At 37.0% G+C, this 18,356-nt stretch overlaps 1 protein-coding gene across 1 annotated transcript in view; it reads right to left on the bottom strand.

Annotated features, from left to right (window-relative positions):
- Window positions 1-2,480: 2,480 nt before the first annotated feature.
- Window positions 2,481-18,356, bottom strand: part of VWDE (von Willebrand factor D and EGF domains) — a 39,304-nt gene continuing 23,428 nt past the window's right edge. The window contains exons 16-30 of the mRNA XM_042817027.1: window positions 16,885-17,135; window positions 16,549-16,768; window positions 16,047-16,184; window positions 15,414-15,476; window positions 13,250-13,921; window positions 11,482-11,577; window positions 11,306-11,401; window positions 9,716-9,811; window positions 9,417-9,512; window positions 8,996-9,091; window positions 8,448-8,543; window positions 8,252-8,347; window positions 6,866-6,961; window positions 6,302-6,405; window positions 2,481-4,799 (exon numbers count right to left, since the gene is read on the bottom strand). Of these exons, the coding sequence (XP_042672961.1) occupies window positions 4,779-4,799; window positions 6,302-6,405; window positions 6,866-6,961; window positions 8,252-8,347; window positions 8,448-8,543; window positions 8,996-9,091; window positions 9,417-9,512; window positions 9,716-9,811; window positions 11,306-11,401; window positions 11,482-11,577; window positions 13,250-13,921; window positions 15,414-15,476; window positions 16,047-16,184; window positions 16,549-16,768; window positions 16,885-17,135 (2,237 nt within the window). The 3' untranslated portion in view covers window positions 2,481-4,778. The remainder of the gene's footprint in view (window positions 4,800-6,301; window positions 6,406-6,865; window positions 6,962-8,251; window positions 8,348-8,447; window positions 8,544-8,995; window positions 9,092-9,416; window positions 9,513-9,715; window positions 9,812-11,305; window positions 11,402-11,481; window positions 11,578-13,249; window positions 13,922-15,413; window positions 15,477-16,046; window positions 16,185-16,548; window positions 16,769-16,884; window positions 17,136-18,356) is intronic.

Raw genomic sequence — 18,356 nt, 5'->3', positions numbered from 1 at the left:
CCCTCCTGAGCATTTTGGCCTCATTTGGTTTTTGCAGCCTTCTGAGAAGATTGCAGATCTGATTGAGACTTCAACAACCACTGTGCTGTGTTTTGTCTGTCCTATTTCTTGAAAGCTACAGCACAGGAAAGCTTTGCCAAAACACGCAAGTTGAACCAGGCCAAACATGGTATCCCTGTCCAAGGGAAAACGAAGGCTGCGTTTTTCCAGGGATAACAAACTGACAAACATTGACTGGAAATAAAAGAAATGGGGCATTCATGTTTACCAAACTTGTCTAGAACAGAAACAAAGCATAGTGAAGACAGATGGAAGACATTAAATGGTATATTTATATTTATAAGGCTGCTATTTTCTTTTATGAAGTAGTTGCTGCTCTGTGTAGTTGAGAAGCCTTTCTCCACCCTCGCTTCAGAGGCTGTTGTAACTAGTTCACTTGAAACCTGCTAGAAGCTTTTCTTATGGATGATTTGCTGCCGTGAACGTGGGATAGAACAAGAGGAATGTATTTTTTTGGTGCTTTTACTGTGATGCACTGAATGTTTCAGACATGCTGGTTAAAAAAAAAAAAAGTGGTTTTCACAGATGGAACAAGATGACTTCATCAATACTACTTGAAGAGGTTTTATGACAGTGAAATTCTGTATATGTATCACAGCTTGCTATGGTAATCAAGCAAAAATTTAGTAATTCAGAAGTGAAGCTGAATACCTTAAATGAAATGCTAGTTGCAGGGCAGTGAATGAAAGAAATAAATGGCATCAGCCCCAAGATTTCAGAGAAAGCGAGTAGAAATATGTAAATGTAAAGATATCTCAGCATTGTTCTTGGAAAGCCTGACTATCAGTAGAGAAGCCAAATGTGAGAGTAGTAATTAGAACCTAGGAGATGTATTACAGGCCTATGTATATATATTATATTGTATATGTATATATATACCACATATATGGTGTATGTATTTATATACCACAAAAGCCTATGAAGCAGACCTGTAGTTGGTGTGTCTGAGCAGGTGAGAACAACTGCTAATTTAAATAGTTACCTTTTTAGAAATAGTTAAAATAGATAAACAGTATGAACACATCAGAAGTGATAGCATATTTTAGAAACGGCTTGGATGCAGCACCATCTACTGGCTGAAGAGTTTGCTGTGTTGTTTTTTTTTTTTCCTGTTTTTAAGAAAATCCACTTAAACCTGCACAATATTTTTAGTAAATGTCCTCGTTATTTCAAAGTCGAGTATAATCATGATGTATTATAAATGAGATCCAAATGATTGTTTCCAGAGTTGCACATAAATCTACTTAAAGAGCTGTCAGTGTTTATTCTCTTTTGTTTGTTTCTCCATTCCCTTCCACTCACTGAAAGGCTGAACATGCTTGCCAGTTACAGCATGCTGTTTTGGGGGCTAGATGTATCTTCCAATGAAAAGGTAATTTTGCATACAGAAAAAGTTACTTTTTTAGTAGAGCTAAGCATACCACCTTGTATGGATGTTTTGATTCTTATTAAAATGACTGAGAAAATTGTAAGGAAGGTGCATTGGTTGTATTTCTATTATTCTGTCATTTTAAAGGTACACATGGAAGGCTTTGTTTCTTATGTAATGTATAATTTACCATCTAAATTTTATATTCCACAATCAGTGGTTGTACCAAGAATGGAGTTACTTGGTTCACTGCAATCAAATATTTTTTTTCTAAACTGAGCTGTGATGAGAAGTTGAATAAATTAACACAACTATGCCACGTGCTGCCTTCTTAGAAGAGAAACAGCATAAATCTCTTCAGTCGTTGAAAACCTCTTCTAACCTACATGATTCTGTATGTGTACCTTGGTGTTAATGCTTAACTGAGAATTTAAACATTGGATTTTCTCATTTGGGCAATAGATATTCTATTTGACAAGAAGGTAAAGCTTTTATACTCATATACTACCATTTGCATTGGTTATTCTTCAAGGGTTTGCTTTTGTTAGGTGGAAATGCAAGCTCACTTTCTGTCCTCAGCTATAATAATATTAATGCCTGTAAAAAGAGTGAAACTTTCAAATGTGACCCACTTCATTTTATTTTTTTAATTTTGAAATCTTGGGTAATATGAACATAGATGTAGGAAGGTAAGTCCTTGCAAGGACTGTAGTTTCTTCTGTGATATAAGTGACTACTTCCTTCAAAAATACTCATTAAACAGCGTTTTAAAGATCATGGGCAATGTTTAATGTGCTCTTAGGAAAGGAACTTCTCCTGCTTGCAGAGCAATTTTGGTAGAGTTAGCAGACATACATAGTTACCTTCAGTATATAAGGAAATCATGCAACAAAATTCAGTGAACAATATTCTTGTATGCCATATTGACGCAGTTTACCTTCTGCTGCTCCACATTTTCTCTGCCAACTGACATCTGATGCTGTTCATACTGATGGAAAAACTTTGTATGTACACTATAACAGTGATTTACTTACATGAAAACCTTTTCCTATTAATGCAGCCTTTCCAATGTGCTAAGAATCAGCGTAAGAGATTTCAGCTTGGCACTAGTTACCCTGCAGCAGACCCTGTCATCCCCCCATTCCAAGCCCCCAAACTCTTTTTGGCCTACCTTGTGACTGTGCTATGTAAGTTTAGAACTTTTTTTTTTTTTTTTAAACCACTGTATATAAACTATGCAACTTCTGCTGACTAAGTTTCTGTAAAACTGAGCAGCATTACTGCATTGTTTCAATATGCTTTCTAGTTACATTCAGTAAATACTATTTCATGTATGATGGACTGTACTAACAGAGAAATTTTGAAGTATGTGTCCTTACGCCTGTACCAGTAATTTTCCTGCTCTGTGTGCTTAAAGAAACACAGCATAGATTGGCAACGAGCTTTTTACTAATGTTGCAAAAGTCTGGATGTGCTTTTCTTCACTCAGCTTGCATTTGGAAGATGTAAAAGAAGTTATTTCTGCCTTTAGCAACAAGGAAAGTCAGTGGGAAATACTAGAAGTTACTAATTAGAACCCTTTATTCATACTGAAATCCTAGAAGGGTATTTGTATTGGTTCAGTTTTGTGAACAGAAGGCTGCACAGCCATTAACCAAAACGCTGTTCCTGGCACCTCATCGTTGAGAGCACCACCTCTGTAGTTAAAAGATGCATGGAGTGGGGGCTGTTACAAAATGAGCTTATGCAATATCAGCATGCCCACGTTTAGAAAATATTGTGTATTCAAATCTTCAGCTTGAGGCATCAGTTCCAATAGCTAGTCAGGTTTTGTTCATAGAGATCTTTGTGAGCTGTGAGAAAGGAAACAGTTCAAGTGAAGCAGGTTTTAAATAATAGAACAGTTCCCAGCCACCTGGATGCTGGATTAAAAATAAAAGCCATGGAGCCACTGAAACTTACAGTGCAAGTGGAAGACTGAAAACATTTTTGAAATATGCACCAGGCACTTAGAAATTATCATTCTGAAATGGTGCTGAGCTCTGAAAATGCTAATTTACTTTGCAGAATGGATTAAGAGGGCTATGGAAAGGTGAGAAATGTAAGCTCAGAGAGCTCTTACAACCATGAGTGGCAGTTGGCGTCCCATAGTGGCAGAAAATAGCAAGAGGAACAGGATTTTCTTTCTATTCAGAATTAGTGCATATAAATGGGATATGGTTCATGAGATTAAAAATAATGAGGTTTATTTTTTTTGTAAGAAAAACAACTCACAGCCCCAAATGGTAAATTCACATGCTTAGCTTAAAGGGAGTTTTATTACTAGAACTCATTTGCTGAAGGAGAGGCAGAAGGAAGAAAGAAGCATAGAGTAAACTGGAATTTCATTTGTTCCAAAACTGTCTTGCTGCTGGTTGGTGATAACAATTGGTTGGAGCAATAGGTAAAGGAAAAAGCACCCATATGGATGCTTGCAAATACTTTCTGAGAAGATGTAAACAGATGTCATGATGTGCAGCAAACTCCCACTGTTACCAGCTCTTATTTTAAGGTTCAGCACAAGATCTCTCTGGGTCAAACACTGTCACATTTCTCTAAGAAACATTATTTTCTCACCTTTCCAAATGCTGTTTCAAAATAGGAGCATAAAAGAGTCTTACAGACACAGCAGTCATTCTGTAATCACATGCACACATGTGAGTGTAAATAATGAAGAAGAGTCAGAGTCTGGCTGCTGGATACAAAGGCCTGCCACAGATAAACTAGAAGTAGTCTGCTGCTGGTTGACTGTTAATGAGCCATATGGCCCTGCCTGCACTACTACTGAAGTCTTGTTTTAGGCTGCCCCTCCTTCCTCACTACTACACAAAAGAAAACAAAGTTAAAAAGAAACAAACAAAAAAAAAAAACCTGTGCTCTTCCTTCTATATGCTTCCAAATAATACATATATGAACAATGTTTAAAAACAGAATGTACAATTCCCAAATGATTGTGTGCCATCTACTTTCATAGAGGTGCTCAGCAGATATTGCAATCTTGCTCACACGCAGTATAGTTGGCTACATTAACAGACTGCGGAATTCTGGGTTTGCATGATGCATGAAATCTCTCCATCTGGGGAAGATTCAGAGGCTCTGAGGTAGCTGAGAATTGTAGAAACATACATGTTACAATGACTACAAGTTTGCTGTACTGAAGCTTTTCAAAAATTCACAACTAACATGATTTTTTTTTTAAATACTCTGAATATTTTCCTCATTTAAATTAGATCTGGGAATGCCTTCAAATTTCTTGCTATTTTCAAGTGTCACAGATCCATGCAGCGTTTAATTGATATACTTCCTTTCTTCAATTACGATGTCTTTGTACCTTGGAAGGAAAAATAAGTAAATATAATAGATGGACTTTTTTAAGAAACAATTGTAATGAATTTCTGCTTTCCTGACGTGGGGAAATACAACATAAAGTTCTGGTTGTGCATAAAGCTCGCTCGTTTTTTGAGAAAGAAAATGTGCCCATTTTGTCAGTGAGAGGTATAGCACTGCCCGACTGATCAGCAAGGTATTTTATGGGGTAAGAAAAAAATGCTGATGCTTTAAAGGATGTATTTATGCAAATACTTAAGTCTAAATTATTTCATTTGTTATGATGTGTTTTGGAAATCCATGCCACAAACATTACAGTTTTATCTTTACAGTGATCGTGATGTATAGCTTTATATTTTCAAGGCACATAGGAGCAGTCATTTACTGTTCTGATTTCTTACACATATTTACTCCTTTGGCAAATTATCTGACATCTAACCAGAGATGTTAATGGCATTGTATATTGCACATGATAAAGAAAGAAAAAAAAAAAGAAAAAAAAGATATGAGCTGGGAGAAATCAATGCTTGGATGAAAGTAAAAATCTGTTGCTGTTTTCCCTGTATTTAAACTGCTTCTCACTAAAAAATACCTGCATTGCTAGAAGTCACAGTATAGATTTTACATTAAAAGACTCTGGCAAAGTACTAAAAAGAAAAAAAATAGGAAATATAGATTGCATTGTTTTGGTTGTTGCAGGAGACCGAAGAGCTGAATAGTTTCTAAAAAAAAACAGTGCAAGCATGAACAGTGGCATGTAATTAAAGATGAATGCAGAGGAATAGTACCAGCAAGCAGTGCAAAAATTAGGTATGTTCCAGCTCTTCAAAGTGAATTCTGCATCATAAAAGTATTAAAATCTGCTAGAATTAAAAGGAAAACCATAGATGATGCAGACAGATGTGGAATGCTTTCTACTTCAGAAGACCCAAAACAGTTGTAATAACACTTAATTGAATAACTTTCGGAAAAGATAGTCAGTGGCCAAACAAAGGAATCTGACAAAGCAGACAAATGGTCGTTGTTCACTACCATGCAAAAAATAAGTCTATGCCCGAAGTTACAGTTGGCAACAATAAATGTTTGCATGAAAGGAGGATACACTGAGTGACTGTGTAGGCAGTAGGTAGATAAAAAAATATTAGGGCTTGACCTGACACCGGCTGAGAAAATCAACAGTGGGATACTCCTTCCCAAAATGGCTATACTTTAGAAAAGAGTTATGGTTGAAGTCATTTCCAAAATGGCTCCACTAGGAAAAGAAACAACTTAACTAAAATAAAAGGAAATTTACTTCAGGTGTTGGGAAAAATTGTCAAAAGTACTGGAATGACTAAAATAATAGAATAAGTCAGGATTTTTAGGACCTTTCCCTCACTGGAGACTGAAATGAAGAAGTAAGACAAAACACTCCTGGTGTATTTGGTGTTTCTTTTCTGGACAGGTGGACTAAATAATGGCTTCCAAATTGCCACATCTATAACGGCACCTTGACACTGCAGTTACCTGAACTTTCTTCCCACAGAGGACTCCAGTATAACCAGGGCGGCAGGAGCACACATTAGGTGACACACACTTGCCTCCAAACAGGCACTTCTGATTGCACACAGCTAGATCAAGAGACAGGGATATGTGGCTTTAGTTATTTAACAATTCAGTGAAGGAAGCTTCACAGTCCTGTGGAACCAACAATACTCTTGCCAACCCCATCGCCATATACAAAGATGCAGACATAATACGGGAACATACTGACTATATATAATAATAAAGGAATAAATGAGATAGAGAGAGGGACACGAATAAGGTGTGTTTAAAAGCAGTACATAGCAATGATCTCTCGGGGCTACTGCAGCAGCATATCATCTATCCATTTGCATGCGTGGTCTGTGACTACCTTTTTATTCTAGAGAGTTTCAGAATGGGCACAGAAATCTGTAGTCTGTCCTGCCTTTAACACAGATTTCTGTTAAAATAAGCCAAAGGACAGGATTTGCAGGTATTGTGCATTTCTGAAGCATTCTAAACTGTGCAGAAATAAAAAGTTTACATTGTAGACCACATCATTCTTACGTGTTTGACACTGGATTCCTTCCCACTGCGGAGGACAATGACACGTACTGGGTCCAATGCACTCTCCACCGTTCTTACATTCCTGAAGACAGACTGCTGCACAAAAATCATCATCACAAGGTTCAGTTATATCTCAAGTGATTATTTTTTATTTACATTTGAGGATGCTCACTAATTGTTGACTGCTTTCTACACAAAATAGTCACATCTTCTTCACTAAAACCCTAAGATCAACAGAATATTAGACAGAACCAGAAACAAAAAGGCCTGCACTCAGTGTATGCATTGAGATTTCTGATACAACACAGTCAGCTACAAAAGCCTGAAATATTAAGTCAATGCCACTACACCGTTTTGTTGTTTTTTTTCCAAGTTTACCTTTCCAAAATCCAAACCTCAGGGAAAGATCTTTCTGTCTGTTATGCAGCTTAATTCACAGAGAATCAACTCGTGAATGTTTGATCTTAAAGTATTTTCTATTTCCACTTTTCTGCACATTCTGTTTATTAAATCATTCTCTAAAACACTACTATTTCTCATTGGTTAACAGATTTTATGATTATGAAATCTCTTTTCCATAGAGTCCAAAAATATCTAATCCTTGTAAATATGGGTGATTTTTTGTTGGTTTTTTTTTTTTTTTTCAGTATGCCTTTCCAATAATTACAGAAAATAACATAGGGAGAACTGTTTTTCATCCATGCCATGAGAGACCTCGTTGTCTGTATCAGTATCTGAGCCTCAGGTGTGCTGATATGACAGACACTTACGTTTTATCTACTGTATTTTTACCATCCATACTCATGCTGATTTTCACACAAACTGTGCCTTTATCCAAGCTGCCACATTTTATTTACATGCCATCTATAACTTCATCAAGATACAGCACAATCCACAGCTGTGCTTCCATCACAGTCCTATTTTTATCTTTCCTAGAGGATTTATGCCTATTGCATTTTCTATTCCAATCATTTCCCACTGTTTCCACAGCTTTCCAATGTTTCACTGTAGATCTTTTTCTGTGATATCTTTTTTTTATGTCCTATAGTACAAACTGAAATTCTTTCTGTTCACTTTCCCAGTTCTTTGCAGCTGTATGTATTCAAAAATACAGATGCATCTCGTTTAGACAAGAGTGGAGAAAGAAACAGAAGTATATGTCATTCAACAATTAAAAGGATATTTTGGTCTCACGATTTAGCCTGAGCTGCGTAGTATTAGTTCCCCATTCTACATTTTGCTGCCAAGTTACAGATCACTATTTGTCAATGTGTGTATATTTAGGAGTTCTTTGGCAATAACTTCATATTATCTGTTGTCAGAGCTGTCCTTTAGCCATACATTACTTTTAAGGCATGGTTCTCCTGTTAACTGCATGATACTTACGTGTGTTACATTTTTTTCCACTCCACCCTGAAGGACAAGAGCAAATATTGGGCCCTACACACCTTCCTCCATTCATGCACCTTGGCTCACAGACACCTTAAATTAAGAAACATTTGCTGTTAAATACTTTTTAATGGTTTACAGAGCAATTTATTAATTACTTTCATATTCTGGAAGGATTTTAACACTAGCTTACTTTTTTCACATCTTCTGCCTGTATAACCATCAGGACAAGTACAAATGTTGTTTCTCATACAGTGGCCACCATTCTTGCAAGGCGGCCTGCAGATAGCTAAAAGATATAAAGGAGAATGGCTGCTGTTTGCTTTTTGTTTGCAACATACTTCCAGGAAATTAGTGCAACACTAAAATCCTGATAGTGCCAAACATTGATATAAACTACCAAGCCTGTCTATTAAAAGTCATATTAGTGGATTTACTACATCAGTACCAAATACAGAATAAGATAAGAATATGTCAAGGTTGGCAGTGTATATGTGTATGTGTATAAAAGTGACCAGACTATATAATATATAAAGCAGCTGGTCAAGTGGCTGAACACTGCTCAAGAGTTGAGTGCAAGAGAGAATGTGAATTTTTAGTATCTCTTCTTGAACATTGACTGAATCAGCCATAAAAGCTTTACATATATATGTTTGTACACTACTTCTCTGAAGCTTAACAATGCTTTCTTACTGATTACCTCATAACAACAGGAAGAGAAAGAAAAAAAAAAAAGATTACCATTCTGACATTGGGTTCCATAAAATCCATGTGGACAGAGGCATACACCTGGCTTAGTACAGGAGCCACCATTGAGACACACAGGGTCACACATAGCTGCACAAACAGTGAAGAAAAGTGAGAACCATGACAACAAAATAAAACCCATAAAATATCTACTTCTGTTGCAAGGATTGTGATTAAATGCCTCGCATGAGTTCAGATTATGCCGTTCACTTAAAATCTCTATCCAAAAATTTGAGATCTATATTATAGAACTGCTACTTGGCATCAGAACTAGCATGCAGAAATAAGAAGGGGTGTGGGGGCACCCCAGCATTAAGCAGCCACCCAATGCTGCTGTCTGAGTAACATGGTTACAAATTTCAGATTATGAGAGGCCTCCCAGGAATGTAGTAGAACTGCAGGAGTCCCCTATTACCTGCACTGCACGTTGGTCCGTACCATCCAGATCTACACTGGCAGATGTCTGGAGTGAGACATTCACCACCATTTTCACAGTGCCTGTTGCAAATCACTACCATCCATCAATCAAAGAGGGAAGAAAAATATGTTACAGTTTATCCTTCATCCATTTTTCAGTCCTTTCCCAGATATTAATACTGGAAATTAGGCACAATTTCACTAGAGGAGTACATCAGATATTTAAATTATAACTTGCTTTGTTCCCAAAGAACAGGAAGAATTTTCTGTATTTTTTGCTTATGATTTTTTACTTACTTGTATCACATCTTGGTCCTACAAAACCATAGGGGCAGGTACAGAGATTTCTGGCCAAGCATGTCCCTCCATTTTTACAGGGTGGTTTACAGTGTGCTGTGAAAACAGAATTCAGTTGTTCAAGAAAGCACATCTAAAAAGATGTGTGTATTGGTTATGCTTTAGCAAAAGGACACAGTTAGTAATTGACAGCGGGGAAAGAACTGGAAATAAAATGAAGTAACGTGTTATGCCTTTTTACAAGAACAAACAAGAACTGAATTTCAACAGGGCACACAGAATTCCACCATTGGTGGCCTCCCCCAGAGAATGGAAATGTGAGACAATTTCCAGACAGGGCTGTAGTCCTCCAGCTTTTCAGGAACGTTCAGCTTAGAGGCAGATGGAGTTACAAGTGAACTCTGTTTGCTGTGAAAGTTACCCTGGCCACTGTCTTTACATAATTTCACATTATCAGAATTACTGCAGGAAAATCTGTTCTTATCTCTCATCTGTATCTTTATTATTATACAGGTGTAAGGAAGCACTCACCATAAATCCACCTGAAAAGACTGTGGAAGCCTACAAATTAGATGTGACTGGCACTACAGTTAAATCAGTCAGTCATTTTGGGTGAGCACACAAACAGTCCAAACCTATCCACAGAAGGGGTCATGGCAGCAGGATCTTTGCAGCTGGCAGCCCTAATCACATAATCTTCCTTTCCTGCTGCCTTTCCTTGAGAATATCACTCACTTCCACAGAACTGCTAAGTGCTCTTACTAAGAATATCCTAATGCATGGTGTCTGGGAAACTGTTGTGATGTGTCCGGAATCCAGATCTCTCTTTCACTTGAAAACATCCCAACCATCACTGTGACAGAGAGCTGGGTGCCACCATGATGTGCCATTGGGAACTCTTCCTAAGAGGACACAGTTAACAGCTGTACTTTCCTGTACTTACAGAAAAATAAATCGTGAGTAAGCAAATTGGGTCACCACCTGGACACAACTTGTATTCTCTAAACAGTCAATAGAGAGCAGAATGTATTTACATTGAATTATTTGGAAACAGAATTATAGAGAATTCAGGCAGCTATTTGAGACATTCTTTTGTATTCTTACCTTCTTCCTCAAAGGAACTGAGAAATTTAGGGATGGCAATACCTAAGCAAAGGCACCTAGGTTAGAGGGACTGGATTCTATCCAAGGATCTGTTGGAAAGGCGTATGCACACCTATGAAATTGAACTGCAATTTGTTGACCTTTGTTTTCTTAAAAGATTCTGAAATGGTGAAGTGGAGAAGAGCAACTCTAAACAAATGCCCAGTGGAAAAAGCACTGCTTCCTCAGATGTGATAAAAAATAAATAAAAACCAACCAATGAAACTATTTTTTTCATTAATTTTAGATCAGCATGCAATGTACTGATGATGCAATAAGTTAAATCAAAGTATGATATTTTGCTGTCATAACTTAGTAAACATAAGAATCTCTGTTAAAGTAAAAATCAAATGAACTTGCATTCCTGTCAGAACGAATGGTTATGAGAGTTACTGACAGCAATCTTCAGATATTTATGAATTCAAAAGTACAAAATATTCTGTTTACCTTCTTCACAAGTGGAGCCGCTGTAACCTGGTAGACATTCACAGACATTGGGCTTAATGCATTTTCCATGGTTTTTACAATCAGGTCTGCATAGTGCTGTGCAAAATCAACAGTGATCTTAATGATTAACTCATTTATATGAGCTATCATGGTCTAAATCAAAATGCCATACCCACCTGTCTGGCAGTTATAACCAGCATAACCAGGCTTGCATTTGCAAATATTGGGTTCCACACACTCCATATTTTTGCCACATGTTTGTCTACATATTGCTGAAAGGCAATTAAGAAAACAGTGAAAGGAATAAAGAAAAAAACAATGGCATTTCAGCCTAACTATGTCCTATTTAGCACAATGAACATACCACAAAGAATCAATCAGGTCTCTGATCATAAGAGGGAAGCCTGAGATACATTAGAGAAAAAAATGTTTTTAAGTGTATCCACCCAACTAAAAGCCTGTAAGGTAAATATTACTAAGAAAATAAGGAAATTCAGTACTATGTGAATTTTACCAATCACACATCAACAATGTATTCTCATGTTATAAAAATACAAGAGCTGTTCTGAAAGTAATGCCTTCTATTGTATTATGTTGGCCCACAATGTCAGAGACAGATTTTGGTGGTGTGGCAGTAAGGCTGAACTTTCCTAACAGTATTCCCTCAAATTTGCTGCTGTGTGACAGATGGCAGCAGAGGGGCAGTCTTACAAAATGGTGTCTGACATGGAAGTGCATATTAAACAAAGGTGTGTCACTGAATTCCTGCATGGAGGAAAAAAATGGAGCCCATTGACATTCATTGCTTGCTAGATGCTTATGGTGACCAAACAGTGCATGTGAGCATAGTGAAGCAGTGGGTGGTGAGTTTCAGTAGTGTTACAAAGACATGAGACTAGCCATTCTGGATGTCCATGCAGAGCTGTCACTCCAGAAAATGAAGAGTGTCTCGATCAGCTCATGCATGTGAAGATGTATTGCAACCAGGGAACTGCGTATAAAGCTGAATATTGGCTTCTGTGTGTTGGAAGTGATGGTGGCAATGTTAAAGAATTGCAAAGTTTGTGCAGGGTAGGTCCCACAAATGTTCACATAGAAAAGAAAGACCATTGTATGCAAGTTTGTCAGGACCTACTGAACCAATACAAGACTGAAGATAACAGTTTCCTGCAGTGCATCGTTACCGATGATAAGATATGTTGTCACCACTATAAGCCAGAGTCAAACCAGCAGTTCATGGAGTGGCAACACATGACTTCTCCATCGAAGAAAAAAATCAAGATGCAGCTCTCAGTAGGTAAACTGACAGTAGGTTCACTGTCTTCTGGGATAGGAAAGAGGTGGTCCTTCTGGATTTCCTGGAACCCGGACAAATCATCAACTCTGACCACTACATCATGATACTGACTAGGCTGAAGGCTCAAAATTCCAGAGTAAGGAGAGAGAAGAGAACCATCTTTCTTGAAATATGATAACTATAGCCTCCATACCAGTTTGAAATCCATGGAGCACATCACCATTCTTGGCAGGACTGACTCAGCATACCCACTGTATAGACTAGATTTGGCAACTTCTAACATCCAACTATTTGGGCCAATGAAGGACAACTGTATGGGCAACATTTTCCTAGCAACAAAGCCCACAAAGCAGCTGTGAAACAGTGGGTCACCTCCACTTGTGCAGATCTTTATGAGCGTGGCATGCTTGTTCATCTTGGGCAAAATCTTGTTCATCGTGGGCAAAAATGCATAGCTAATGGTGGTGACTAACTGAAAAAGTAGTGTTTTGTAGCTGGGAATTTGCTCTGTCAAATAGTGTTATTGTGCTCTTTGTGTCTGTTGTAATTTCCATGTTCCATGGAAATAAATAGGAGGCATTACTTTCAGAGCAACCTATATATAAAGTAATTCTCAGCGAAGCATTTAGTACAGTCATTTGCCATACCTCTACAATTGAAGCCATCTCCATAGTAACCATAGGGACAACGACCACACTTGACTCCATCATCCTGACTTGGCTCACAAGGTACTCCAGGAAAACAAGGTAGTTCAGCACAGGTTATTGCTTTAGGAAGTACTATTTCATCTGAATCTTCAGGAAGCATTTCTGGTGGGATAGTCACTTCAACAAGAGCAAAAAGTAAAGGATTCATTCTACGCTTGGCTAACAAGTGCTGAACTCTGTGAGCATTTCCACCTTTAAATATTTTGTGTGACGAAGAAAGCCCTTTGCTTGTATTCATTGAACTGCTAAGAGAAGCCTTCTTGCCAGTCTCCCAATGACTGTAGGCCTCAACTCGTGTCCTTGTTTTCTTCTCAGTTGATACAGCATGGCTCCTTGAAGAAGCTGTAATCACTGTGTTTTCTGGAGAAGCCCCTTCTGTGTCAGTAAGGTGCCCACTACTGCTACCAACAGCATGAGCAATGTTTTCAGATACATCTGGTTGTACAGAAGCACTTCTCTGAGAACTATATGACTTTTCAGTGGTGATTGGTTTTGATCTGGAGAGTGATGGAGTACTAGTATTGTCCATTTCTATAGAAATAAATCTTCGGGGGACATCTATAGAACTGGGAACAGAGCTCAAGACCTTGTCAAATGATGACTGTTCAAAACCTACAGAATGTTACAGAAAAAGGAGAAATATTATAAGACTTTTTTTTCTTTCAAGGATGGAGAATGTCTTCTGAACAGAAAAACATATGTTCCATTCATTCCTCTCCTCACATGTGCTACACCAGAATAAATGTTTGCAGTAGGACATAAATCTCAACTGGCAGACAAAGGTGCTCTGTCTACATCCTTTCCCACTCTCACCATGGCCTTTTGGAGCAGCCAGCCAGGGATTTTCAGATACTGGGTCATAAATAACTTTATTGGCAGAAGAAATTACTAGTGCTGTACAACTAGATTACTGTAATGGTGTTAAAACAAAAGATACTGTTTACTGTTCACATGTACGTCTAAATGTAGATAATAAGCCTAGAGTCTGGAAGCAGATACTTAGTAACAATATATACTTACCCACTTACAGTTACTTACATCACATGAAGTACTTTGTATGAATAATTCACTACTTTGTAGCAAAAGTATATTTTAGTTTACTTAATTACTTCAGTTATCTCAGAGCTCTCAGATAATTCTCTGAACATTTTTCTTCATTTTGATAGTTGTTGTATATTTTTTATTAGTGGAATATTACATATATGTTTTCAATGACAAAGATGGATTCAGCCTTCTCTCTGATAGCAAAGCAGAATGAATGAGAAATGCTCCATATTCTGAAAAAAAGTGGGTGTTCTGGTGGACTGTAGAAAGGAGTATGGCACTGTAATACAAGAATGGCAGAAAGCTTTCAATGGGCTTTTTAGCATTATGGGTTTGAGCAGGAATGAAGTTGAAGGAGATTGTTCAACTTAAGATCTGTCCTTTGAAACAGTATTAGAAAACTGTAAATAAAAGGTTAAACTTCCATGAATCTTATTGCAAAGTGCTATGCTTCCCACTGCTGAAAAACAAAGCATTAGAAGAAACTGATAAAGAATTATCCAGCATTGGCAGTTGAGTGAGAGTGCATTTTCTTCCCCTGCTAACAGTTCAGAGATGAAGAAAAAGACACCCGAGGAGAATTCTCTGTGAACAATACCTCAGCAGACACAGAGCTGGAAATGCCAGCAATAGAGTTTAAAGAGTTTTGGAATTAAGGACCTTCATTTGCCATACTCTTCACCTTTCTTTTGAATTGAAGTATGAAAATGGCATTCAACATAATGCCATAAACTTTTGCTTATCTCATATAACAGATGTCCCTATCCCCATGTTACCTATTGCACGTCAGTGGTTAGTCACAAAAACAAAAGGCAGCAGTAAGAATGTCATATATCACACTGACAATGAAATGACTGACCTAAGGGATTTGTTGATATTGACATTTCAGTGTCATTTATAAGATCAGAAATAAGAATGCAAACCAAGTCATTAATTTCATTTAGTTAAACTGAAAAATTAAAGTGAATAACATAAAGCTGTCTAAAACCTTTAACTTCCCAGCTATATTCTTATCAGAATGTGAATCAGAAATTTCACTATCTTCATGAAATAAAATCACCTTTATTCTCTCCAGCTTCCCCTATGAAATCTTTTCTTTTAACATAAATGTCGTCAAAGGTTTCTGAAACAAAAAATGAGAGGGCACATTAACAGTTACTTTTACTTCAACAGGAAATAGATTACAGAACTCCAATAGAAAAAATAACTAAAAATTCAGACAGCAGATGAAGAGTAAAATATGTTTCTTGAAGATTTGCAACAGACCACTTTAAAAATACCAGTTATTCAGAAATTGCATAAGAGGACACAGTAAATTAATGTTAGACACCTGATTTCTCGAGTATCTTTATTTCAATAAATAGTTCTATGCTGAGCAGCCTAAAAGCAAAGCATTTTGTCAGTAGTTACTCGTATTATGAAAATAACACAGAAAAAATACACTGCGCTTAGATTCCTAGTATTATGTGAAAGAATGTGGGCATTTGTAGGTATTTTTTTTCTAAACATTTGGAAGAGGAGTTTACAGCTGTGTGACCCACTACATTCTGATATTGTGACCATCTGAGATTCTGTCTCTGTAGCCAACAGTCAGAGAGTTCTTTTCTGCTGACTACTCTAGAGTTCTAATTTACTGTTAGAAACATAGCACACCCAGTAAGACAATAGTATTCCAAAAAACAGATCGTATTACCATAGCATGACTTCCCATCTCCGTGTAGATTTTTTGGGCATGAACCACAATAGTAAGAACCAAAAGTATTGAAGCAAAATACTCCAGGGAAGCAAGGGTTGGATGCACATTCATCTATATCATCTTGACAATTTTCACCTGCATTCAAACACAGATTTTTATAATACTGTTGTCACCAGACTTTGACAATATATTTTTAAATGATAAAAGTAGAATATATGTAGATGCAAAAATACAAAGCAGTGCATACACTAAGTACATCAAATTATTTCTGTACATCTAATAAGTCAGCTCACTATGTTTGTTGCGTACATTTTTTTATCATGTGCCAACTTTCTTGCTTATTGCAGAATCCGAAGAGAATGGGCTCTGTGGACTACATTTATCTGCTGGCATTGGAGGAGCCATGCTGGGACCAAACTTACTTATCATTCTTGTTTTTCCTGTATTCACCAGAGGAAAACAGAAAATCTAAATGTGAATATATAGTGTAGTAGTTTACCTTGAAGTTCAGGTGGGCATTCGCAGTAATAGCTGTTTATTCCATCTACACATTTGCCAGTACCACACTGGTTGAGTTTGCAGTCATCAGTATTCACTTGACAGAGATCACCTTCAAATCCAGCCACACATACACAAAGGTATCTCCCACTTCCAGGTGGGAAATTAATGTTTGTCACACATGAGCCATTATTCAGGCAATCACATGAATTTACTCTGATCTACAAAGCAAGACAAATAAGATAGTTTTCTCTTTTTATGAACTAGCAATGAATATTATAATTAGATATTGTAAACATCTTACTAGTATGAGTCATTTTACTGTAATATTAATTACCTCTATTTCTACCTTAGTCTCCGCATTGCAGTCATCTGTCAAAGAAAATGTTAATTTATGGGGATTCTTTGACACAGCTTTCCACAAAAGGAGACCTGATGGGGAAAGACTGGCACCTTCAGGACCAGACTCCAATGTGAAAAGAATAGCAGAGCCCTCTGGATCTGAAGCCAAAAACTGATATACAAAATCTTCTCCATAAAAAGTCTGTAGCATACCCTGAAAAGTTTCAAGCACAGGAGGCTGGTTGTCTGTAACAAAGGAGATATTTTCTCTTTTAAGCAGAGTTACAATATACTTATAAAAATTTTAAAGGAACATATCTTTCTGTTAAGGAAGACATATGTGACTATCTCTTTTAAATTCTAACATCATTTCAACAATACAGGAAAAAAATAGATATTTTCGTTATAATTGTAACATTAACAAGAAATTACTTAGAGTATGTAAGAGCTTGTAAAGATTGATAGCATTTACATAGAAAAAGGCCTCAAAATTTATTGAAATTAAAAATTGTTTTTATAAACTGTAGCAGTTTAAAAGTGAAAGTACAGAAAATCATAAAAAGTTAGAACTAGGAAGAGATTGAGAAAGTCACCAAAAGTCCCATTCATACAAGAGCCATACTAATCCAGGCAGAGTCATGCCAGCACTTCCCCCATGAAACATGATGGGATTCTTGCATTTGAGATATGATGGACCTGGGTTGATGGGGAAACCTGTTTGATGGGAAAGCTGAAGCAAAAGAGCTACAGCTACTAGGCTAGAATTTTGTACTATGGAGAGACAGAAAATAGAAACTCTAGATGACGGTCCTCTTATCATGGTATGGTTTCTAATTGGACTGAAGTATGAGATTCATAAATATACACTGAAGTATTTGCTCAGGCCATACATCTATGCAATCAATGTGAGTTATGTCCAAATATTAAGGGGTTAATTAACATGACCTGCCTTTTAATCTAGTTTCTTGTGTTCACCTCTTGTTTGGTGTAAGTCAAAGACTCTATGGAACAAAATCTTGTATTAAACATCATTAGTAGGTCTATGAGGTGTTAACAACATTTATGCAAAGCTCTTTACGGAGCATTTTTATAGATATATGTATACAGAAAAGCTTCTTGTTGCCTAGCTTATGCAGAGCTACATTGCTCACATTGTAAGTTAGATAATTTATACAATTTTCAACTGCAATTTCGGATTGATTTTCATTGCTCTGCCTGCAGTTGTGGACTCACAGGTTGCTGAATCCACTTTTTGTTGATGAGAAGATCAACAAAATGCTACTAGTGCTACTAGTAACACCCTAAGTTAATTAGTGATTGAGTACAACAGAGCTCAAGGATGATCTTTAAGCAGGAGGATGGACTCAAGCATCCTGAGACCCCTTCCACTCTGAATTTTCCAGTGATGAAATTATGTGTATACAGACTATTCAATATCTGCATATAGACTGCCTGTTCAAAAAAGTG

Source organism: Centrocercus urophasianus, unplaced genomic scaffold (assembly GCF_019232065.1).
Source record: "Centrocercus urophasianus isolate 14NV4802_14NV808 unplaced genomic scaffold, USGS_Curo_1.0 seq_16, whole genome shotgun sequence".
NCBI classification, from domain to species: domain Eukaryota; kingdom Metazoa; phylum Chordata; class Aves; order Galliformes; family Phasianidae; genus Centrocercus; species Centrocercus urophasianus.
The sequence above is the reverse complement of the archived record's forward strand: the minus strand, read 5'-3'. Positions and strand labels throughout refer to the sequence as shown.